General features: G+C 37.6%; 1 protein-coding gene across 3 annotated transcripts in view; it reads right to left on the reverse strand.

The window, feature by feature from the left end:
* sh3bp2 (SH3-domain binding protein 2) overlaps positions 1-7,515 on the reverse strand; it is a 39,190-nt gene extending 31,675 nt beyond the window's left edge. Inside the window, exon 1 of one of the 3 annotated variants that reach the window (XM_088319728.1) lies at positions 7,396-7,515. Coding sequence is in view for 2 of the 3 variants with exons in the window: in XM_088319726.1 (XP_088175852.1) it covers positions 1,985-2,070 (86 nt within the window). In the remaining variant the exon portion in view is untranslated. Of the gene's footprint in view, positions 1-1,984; positions 2,285-7,395 lie in introns of those variants that run through there. The other 2 variants (XM_088319726.1, XM_088319725.1) reach the window with 2 other exon arrangements.
* Between the last annotated feature and the right edge of the window lie 2,127 nt (positions 7,516-9,642).

Raw genomic sequence — 9,642 nt, forward strand, 5'->3', positions numbered from 1 at the left:
AACATCAGCGACCTGACATTGACACAGAAGATACGGAAGGAATAATGAGGCGTTTTTAATAGATATCTTCCACTGCTTTTTAATTCAGATGTATAAATTCAGGACTTGATTTGTGGGTGAAAAAGTTTAAATATCGTTAGTACGATGTAAATATTCAATAAAGTCCTGCTAAACCTCCCGTTTTGCCCCTGAGATGTAATAAATGAGTATTGTTTGCAAAAATATCAACTAATTTCTCCTCTAGAGAGGCGTCATAAATATTTCCAGACGTCACCATGATGTTTTGTATTTAGAGCGCATGCGTTGCGGAATAGAGTAGCTCGCTCCTTTGTTCGGCGCTGCCACAATGAAAAAAAAGCTGCACCGTATTTAAAGCTGCAGTGTTTAATATGTAGCAAAAAAAGTATCAGCTCTTAGTCCAGCATTTACGGTACACAAAAGTAACTACAGTATCCCACTCAGATTTGCAGCTACTTGTCTTATAATTGAAAACAAACGCATGCGTAATGTCTACTTTGTGTAAGTAATGTGGTTCTAACTTCAACTGTAATGTCAAGTTTTTAAAAAATATATATACTTTATGCACGGCAGGGCGGATGAGTGGTTAGTGCGGCACAGTTCTGAGGTCATGGGTTCAAATTCTGGTACCAGCGTTTTTGTGTGGAGTTTGCGTGTTCTCCCCGTGCTCAGTGGGTTTCCTCCTGGCACCCTGGTTTCCTCTCACAATTTAAAAACATGCATGGCAGGTTTATTTACTGACTCCAAATTGTCCCTAGGTATGAATGCGCATGTGAATGGTTGTCTGTCCTTGTGTGCCCTGTGAGTGGCTGGCAAGTCATGGTGTCCAAGGCTGGGGATAGCTCGGTTGGGTTCTAGCCACCCCCGCGACCCTAGTGAGGAAAAATGGTGCAGATAACGGATAGATGAATGGATATATTTAGGCCTAAATATACAGGGGACCAACTGTGACACCAAAAGGAAATACTATCACAGGAGCACCAGGCAGGAAGACGAGATTTCCCGCCCATCCTCCCAACCATGACAAAGGGTCTAAATGAAAAGGCTTCCTGGAAATGCCTTGTTTCCGAGCAGAAACAGTAAGCATAGCAACTGCCTTCGCAAGAAGTTCTATCTCAAACAGTTATTAGTAACATCTGACCTCAATGGCTTTTAGAGATTTAATGTAGAACGGTCCACTAAAACTCACTAAGGTGTTTTACTTCTCAAACGAGTTTTCCAATGTTTTGTTTTCACTGTAGATTGGTGTTTTGTGTGTACTAGTTAACCAAGCTGCAAATTGAAGACCTGTAAGGCGTTTATTTCTCAAACTAATGATTTAAACATGCCTGTCCTCTTGCTTAGTTGAGCAGTGAGGCCTACCATTTTAACTTTTGATCTGGTTAGAGCCTGTTTGTGCTGTTCTCTGAAGGGAGTACTACATACTTTTGTAGGAGATCTTCAGTTTCTTTGCAATAGCATTTCATTCATAAAACAAGAATAGACTGTTGAGGCTCACGCAAAAGTTCTCTTTTTGTGAAAGATTAATCAGACCCACAAATGTAATGCTCTAGATACGTGACTTGCTCAAAGTAAGGTCAGTTTTATAACGTCTCTCAACTAAACTATTTTCAGCTGTGCCAAAATCATTGTACAAAGGTTTTCCAATCATTCATTAGCCTTCTGATGCAATCAGCAACCACATTGTACTATTAGAACACTAGAGTAGGGGTTGCTGGAAATGGAGCTCTATTAAAGTATTCATTTACCACGTTAACAATATTATGGGTGCATTTCTGATTAGTTTAACGTTATCTTCATTGAAAAAAACAAAAACCAGCGCTTTTCTTTCCTAAGCGACCCCAAACTTTTGAACTCATAGCTTGCTATGTGTTCATAAAATTAAAACTCTGTCTCCCCGCAAAACTCCTGTTAAAAATAAATTAAAAAATCTTAATATCCAGCAATGGAAGAACTTTATACTCACATAACATCCCTTTGTTCATGTAAACACATCTCAATTCTGTCCTTGGAACTCCACACTGTTGCCTTCCTCACAGATGGAACGTACATGTTGTTGGTAGTGTATCCCAGTGCAGCATATTGATTAACTCTCTAGCTTAATAAGCAAGAGTTGCGTAGGTGGAATCCATTTTAAGAAAAGAGTCCAGGTTGACGGTTATTTCAAGATTAAAACGCGTATGCTGAGAAGTATGATCAGTATGAAAGAAGCAAAGGTCACAAAGTTGTCTTTCCCTAATACATCGGTGTGGGTTTGAAGTTTTCAAAGTCAGTCTGCCGTTTCCTGCAGAACCTTACTTATGATTGGCCGCCTGCCTGAAGTGGTTTCCTTCCTGCCTAGGGTTAATCACAATGTGATTGGTTCACAGAAAACACCCACAACTCTCGACAAACACGTACTTTGACCAGAAACAAAGGAACCTGTGAAACACGGGGGACTTCCTGTCCATTGCGGCCCAATTTAAAAAGACAATATCCCTTTTCCTTGTCACCCAACTACTAAAGCACATGTGTTCTTAGTTTTGTAATCTCAGTGTATTTTGAATGTTGCCCTGTCTCAGTCAAAAAATAAAACAACAAAAAGAGAATGTCATGCTTCGCAGGACCAAAAAATTCAATTGAACTATAATCTTGCAAGATCTTGTAGCATGAGATAGATCCAGTGTAGCCATACCATGGTCCTTTGTCTGTCTGTGGGCAACAACACTCCATTGCTGGAAGATGGTCTGAAATCATTCTTCTCAATGCAGTGCTGAGTTCTGATGTTCCAGTCACTGAGTTAATCCTTGATGATGCAATAAATCATGTTTATGCTCATCAATGCTATCAACATTGGTTGCTCTCTACCCAGTCTGGAGTACACTGCAATACTTCAACAGAGCAAACAAGATTACAAAGGAGTCTTCTAATTTCGGCCACCACAACAGTACTTTGACCTGTTGCCCTCTGGTAGGTGATACAGCTCACTAACAAAGGCTACAGGGCTTGGAGAGAGTGTTTCCCCCTAGGCCATCAACATCCTAAACAAGCGCACAAGACTGTGAAAAATATATATCTTGCCTATTGTGTAGAATAATAAGTATTCATACCATATTTATTGCCCCTTTTGGCAACTTTTGTTGCTGCTAAATAACACTGCACTACTATTCATTATTGGTAAAATGCATTACTTTTTCATTGCACTATTATAACAACTTGGGCCAGTCTCCAAACAACACCTTGTGAGTATTTTTGCCCATTTATTCTGACATTATTATTTTTTAACATCTTCATTACGTGTTTATCCTGGAGTGTCTTATCTAATCCCGCAAATGTTCAAACTAAAAAAAAAGACAATTCAGTTTTTAAACCACTTATTAATCCCGTAAAAGATAAACAGTATTTTGCACAATAATGCAACAATGCTTTCAAAGTTAATAGTTTTCTTGAATTTGACAAAATTTATTGCATTAAATTGCAAGAAATTCTGCATACAATGTGCCATAATGTCATGATTAATGATGGAAATCACCTGTGCCTGCTCATTTTGACAACACGGGTTCTGATTGGCTCCCTGTCACTATTTGAACTGAGTCCTGTCAGTTCCCTGTTGTCCGTCTGCAAACCACAGTGTATACTAGGCAAGCCTTTTTCAACCCTGACTCCCACCTGTCCCGTTTTTGTTCCCGTCTGTCTCTGGCCATGACCAGTTTTGATCCTGACCACGTCTGCTCTACTGTCCTGGCTTACGACCTCTTTTTGTCCCTGACTACGTCTACGCTCCGGTTCTGGCTTACGCTTCGTTTCCGACCCAGACCACGCCTTACTCTCCCAGTCCTGGCTACCGACTCGTTTTTCCGTCCCTGACACCGCCATCGCTCGCTACGGCAGATCCACTTCCGTGTTCGGATCACAATCCGAGTACGAGAGCGACTTGCTTCCCGCGTCCAGCTAAACCGGATCGTGGGCGCAGCCCTTCCTCTTTCCTTCAATAAAACTTGTGAGAAACGTAACGCAATTGGGTCCTGTTTACGTTCTGGTCCTTAATTATAAAACATGTTTCTTTGGGTAATCAGTGCTATGAATAAATCCCGAAAGTGCACATATGTCTAGGATTTTTTGTTGTTTGTTAGAAAAAATAAGAAATTGTTCAAAGAAAACGTTTTGATAGACGAAGCATCGAAAGTTATTTTGGGGACGGGTCTCTTATAAGCTTTTGGCTTTAACCTGTCATTCATTTTTTTCTTTTTGGGTTATTTGTTCATTTTGTGATGTGATTTAAGTTGCAAAATCATTGAAAATAAAAAATGCGAAACAAATACAGTAGCATGCACAGAAATATTTATTTTGGAAAGGGTGGGGGCAAGTGCTCACTGGTTAACATAGGTTAACTTTTCGGAAAGCCGCTGCAAGTGAAATGTTGACCTCCGTTAATTGTTAAACAATTATTAAAAGATAAAGAAACTTCCTTTAATTTTGCTTTGTTTGAGCTAGCACCACCCAGTGTCTATTATTGTGCTTATGATTCTGGGTGGTCCGTCTCAGACAACCTCTCGATGACACCTGATGCGGCCATCTTGGTCGCCTTGCGTAGTCACACATCTGTACCATCTTAGCTTGTGAAAACATATTTTTTTCGCGAGTTTTCCGTTACGTGTGTATGTGTGTGGCACATTTTGGTAATGTGAAAAGTTGGTCGGTGGGGTGTTTTTTTTTTCCTTTTTCAGTGGCGAAAGACTAACATATCAAATCCAAAATGTATGCAAAGCTGCATTTAACCTTTTTATATTTGTCAATTAGCAACAGACAACAACATTAGCATAGTAAATGAAAATTGTAGAAATAAAAATGGCAACATTTAACAGCAACATTATTGAAGGTAATTTGAGGAGTGTTGTCAATGTTAAACCTATACAGTTTACCAAAGGAGTGACCAATTTGAGGCTTATTAAGCTATTGAGTTATTATTTAAAACAGGGATGTCAAACGTAGTGTGGCTCTGGGGACGGATCCAGACCCTCTGTACTCAGAGAGGCCGGATCGGTAAAATAATGTCAACTCCAAATTTCTAGCTTTGTTTTTAAGAACTATGGTTTATCATTCAGCCTACTTTGGAAGACGTACCGTACATATTACACTCACGGATGACAAGGCATTGTGTAAACTGTTTGATTTTAACAGTTGAGTGAATGCAGTTTTAGACCTGAACCAACTCAGCACTCTAAAAAACTCAACAATGCCTTCTAGCGGCCAGATAGAGAGCATTTAGTTTGCATTTATTTGAAAAAAATCATAACCTTTGATATGAATGACCTAGACACTCACTTCGTTTTTATGACACAATCAGAAATTTCTGGCAGGCCAGATTAAATCCTCCAACGGGTCGGACCTGGCCCGCAGGCTGTACATATGACATGCGTGGTTTAAAAGCTGCTTTAACTATGGTAAAAGCGGCTGCAATCCTTTAAGTTTGAAAATGACAACTCTACATTTGACAGGGTAAACATTTCTAGAATTCTGAACTGGCACAAAACATTTCCTAACAAATACATTGTAATCATATTTACTTCAGTATTTTAATGACTTTTTATTTACCGTATCTTCATTCCTGTGATGCAATCCTTCTCTTATATCGCAATTATTGAAAAATATCTCGCTAAATACGGTTTTGAAAAGTGCGTTTCATAATCCAGTGCACTTTATAGTCCAGAAATTACATAATTATTATTTTTTGCCCTGATCTGAAGGCTATCTCCCAGACCCTTATCTACAATACTTGTATTTACTTTTTTTTATATTTGTGATTATATTTACATATTTTATTTTATAGTGTGTTAGACATGTATATTTTAAGCATGTTTAATTATTCATTAAATTTGTTAGTTTACATTTTTTGACTTTCTAAGGAATGCTGCTGCTATCTGGCATTTGTCCCCACCTTTTACATAAAACAAACATAAATAAATGTGATTTTCTAACCATTTTGGAGAAAAAAAAATCCTTATAATACACGTTTTGACAGAAATTAAATATATTTGAGATTATTTAAGCTAAAAGATATGTTTATACATTATACATGATACTATTAATTAGGATCTCCCCCCAGCCACTACCTCTTTGAACTGTTGTCCTCAGGTAGATGCTACAAATCCCATAAAACAAGGACAGACAGCCTAAAAGAAGGGTCATCATCACCCTAGACAAGCGCACAATACTGAAAATATATACCTTCCCCCTGGTAATCTTATTGCACTACTTTTAATCATAGCTTGGGCCAGTCTCTCTAAGATAGCCATGTCAAACAGACAGTCCTTGGGCCATGTCTGGTCTGTTGGATGAATTAATCCGGCCCGCCATAATTTAAGTTAAAAAAATGCAAGCTTTTTATTTTTTATTTTTTAGTAAAATTAATTCAAATCAAATCAAACGCTTCCTTCTGTAGCTTGAGGGCAGCAATGGTGTGAAAGAGCTAACGTCTAGTCTGGTTTCATTTTAAAAACTATATTCTGCCGTGTATTCTTAGCTACAATACAAGCAACCAAGCAGTTTGACCTGAGATTATTGCACATTCACTGCTAAAAATCTTAATTTGTATTTCTTTTTTATTATTTTTCCTCATGTTGAGGTTTTTAAGTTTTTCTTTGCCCTCATGTAGGTTTTAGATCAGGGGATGGTGTAATAGTAGTCTGTGGTTTGTAATAATCTGTGGTCTGTGCAGCCCTTCGAGACTCTGTGAATAGGGGCTATACAAATAAACATGACTTGACTTGCCTTGACTTATTTAAAATCAGCATTTTCTCTCCATAGATTCCAGTTGAGTTTCTTATGTCTGTGATGATTTGGGTTGGAAGTAAGGCTTTGTTTAATCAACTGTTAACATTGACAAATTGTTTACACATTCAATGCCAAAAATAATTGTTTTAATTGTTTGTAAATACATGTGTTGTGCTTGGAAAAAAAACCCTTATCATCTGTGATTATAATTTGTAAGGCATGCTACAAATGTAGGTATAGTGCTAAAAACAGCGTTGACATTTATTTTACTGATACAGCCCACCTGAGAAAATAAAGTCTGGATTTTGCCCCGAGCCAAACTGAGTTTGACACGCCTGCCCTAAACACTATGTTGTAAATATGTTTGCCTATTTATTTTGACAGTCATTTATTTTTCTCTTAAAATATGTTTACCCTAGAGTGCTATGTCTAATTTCATTGCACACAATAATTTACCCGGTTGACATCAGTGACAGTAAAGACTATTCTATTCTATTCAATTCAAAGAATGAAAACAGGCCTACATGACTCTCCGAAAAGGAAAAAAAATGGTGAAAAAAATATCTTCAAAAAGTATCTTTTGACAATCTTGTAGCAATACAAAACATGTTGAAAGAATCTCACCCATCTAGTGTCGCGTCAGTTGAGTAGCTCCTCTACTTGTGTCATTGCAATCCCGCAGAGCTATAGTGCAGATCATTTCCTGACTCGACTTTTCAGGGCTGCTACTGTGCAGACTCCCTCCTGCCACCAGAACAAAAAGCTACCGTTTTCATGCATATGGTTAAACAATTACACCTACGGAAATAATCATCATTCAAGTGAATGCACACGTCCGTACCAAAACTGTTTGACAGTAAAGTCTGAACTTGATTTCTCTTTAAAGAAAACTCCCTCGACGTCTGGCCAGTAATTACTATGTTGTAAACACTCACACTGGAGCTGCATGTCGAATAACCCCAGACATGGAATTTCAACAGCTCATTAAAATAGCTTAGGGTAAAAACAATATATTTTTTAACAGTTGGATAAAGTCCTACTTTGCAAAGTGTATTCTTTCGAAGAGAAAATATTAACAGGAAGTTGCCTGCTCAAGTCACTGTTTTGATAATTCTCTCAAAGGGCCAGTGTGAATTATTTGGCCACTTGATGTGGCTCGATTGTGTAGTGCAACTAAAAACAAGTGCTAAAAAGCACAAGGAAGAATACAATACAGAAGACTTCAAGTGACCAAACCGCACTCTTTTTTTTTCTTTTTTTTGGGGGCCAAACTTTGGCTAGGTTTTTCATTTTTAGGGGGGTACCAGGAGCATCAAGATGGCGGACAATTATGTCACAAGGAAGTATACGAAACCACACAGAGTCAAAGCGCCCAAACCGCACCATTCTCTTTTACTTTTTTGCCCAGCAGCTTTTTTGTTTATGGGAACCTGTGGCAGCAAAATGGCTGACAATTGTATCGGCTCCTTCTAGGTGAGGCACATGTTATTTAGAATAAATGATTTTATTTTTTCGCCCCAAGAGTATTTCTAAAAAATGCATGCTTATCTAACATATGACAGTTCATGTACAGTGGTACCTCTACTTACGAATTTAATTTGTTGTGGGAGTAGTATTTTAACCTGACTCATTTGTAAGTAGAGACGCCTTTTGAATGTAAATTCGCTATTCCGCACCCTTTTTTTCAAATTTTTTGGGCCAGACTTTGGCGAGGTTTTGGATTTTTTGGGGATGGTACCTGTGGCAGCAAGATGGCGTACAATTATGTCAGCTTATGAATTAAGTTTATACCACTTAGAGGCACTAAATAATACACACTGTTCCTTTCTGTCATGGTTTTGATCATATATTCACGTTTTGTTTATTTTTAACTTTATTTTTTTTACATGGGATACCTGCAACGAAAATTTCATAGGATGCTAGTTTGTTATTTTAACTATTGCACAATTTTGTTTTGTTGTTTTGACTGTTACGTCATTATCGCTCTCGGCCAAACGTGTTGCTGTTCATCGAGCACTGATCTGCTTTTGTAACCAAGGATAATTCTTAAGAAGAAAGTGCTCAGGGGAGGGCTTTTAGAACGGGATGGACTTTTATATCTGAAGGCTTCTCTCCCTGTCCTCCTTGCAAGTTCAAAATCTATTGATGTCTTCTCTTCCTGTTTTGACTGGCTACTGAAGTTGAAACTTATCAGTAACAATAAAAATTGTTTATACTATTTAATCATTCTTGCTACAGCAAGGTAGAGAAAACTTAATAAAAGATCTGCACAACATCAAAGGTTAAACTGAACTGTTCATTTATATATTTTATTTTTTATTATAGATCTTTCATGAATCGGCAGTTGAAATAAAAATGTCAAACATATGGCATTTTTCTATAGTTTTGATCCTATGAAAGGTGACTGTGACATTATCCTTAAAAAAATAATTTTTCACAAGATTAGCATGTTGTCACTTCCTGTGATTGCCTTAAATACAAAAGTGAAAAGGATGATAACTGGCATTTGATAAAATTAAAACAAAATTCATCTCCAACCAAACTGAAAGCCTTGAAGTAAAAATTGTTTAATGTCCTTTAATAAAGTACAAGCAGGTTACAAGCAATGTTCCCTCTAATTTTCCACGGGTCTGAGCATTCACACAGTGAGCAACCATAATCCCAAGTGTGGCAAGATAATTAATTATCAAACATGTCCAAAACTTGACATCAAGTTACATTTTGCTGAGTTTCCTGCAATGCAAAATTATTTTTCTCCTTTGAATGAATTGACTCATGTACTATTGCAAAGGTTGTACGGCCTACAAACGTCGTTTGTTCTTACAATTCTTTCACAAGATATCCATTTCTTTTTGTTTCCTGATATATTTT

The sequence above is a fragment of the Urocampus carinirostris genome, chromosome 16, assembly GCF_059441175.1.
Source record: "Urocampus carinirostris isolate Australia breed hairy pipefish chromosome 16, RoL_Ucar_1.0, whole genome shotgun sequence".
Taxonomy (NCBI): Eukaryota; Metazoa; Chordata; class Actinopteri; order Syngnathiformes; family Syngnathidae; genus Urocampus; species Urocampus carinirostris.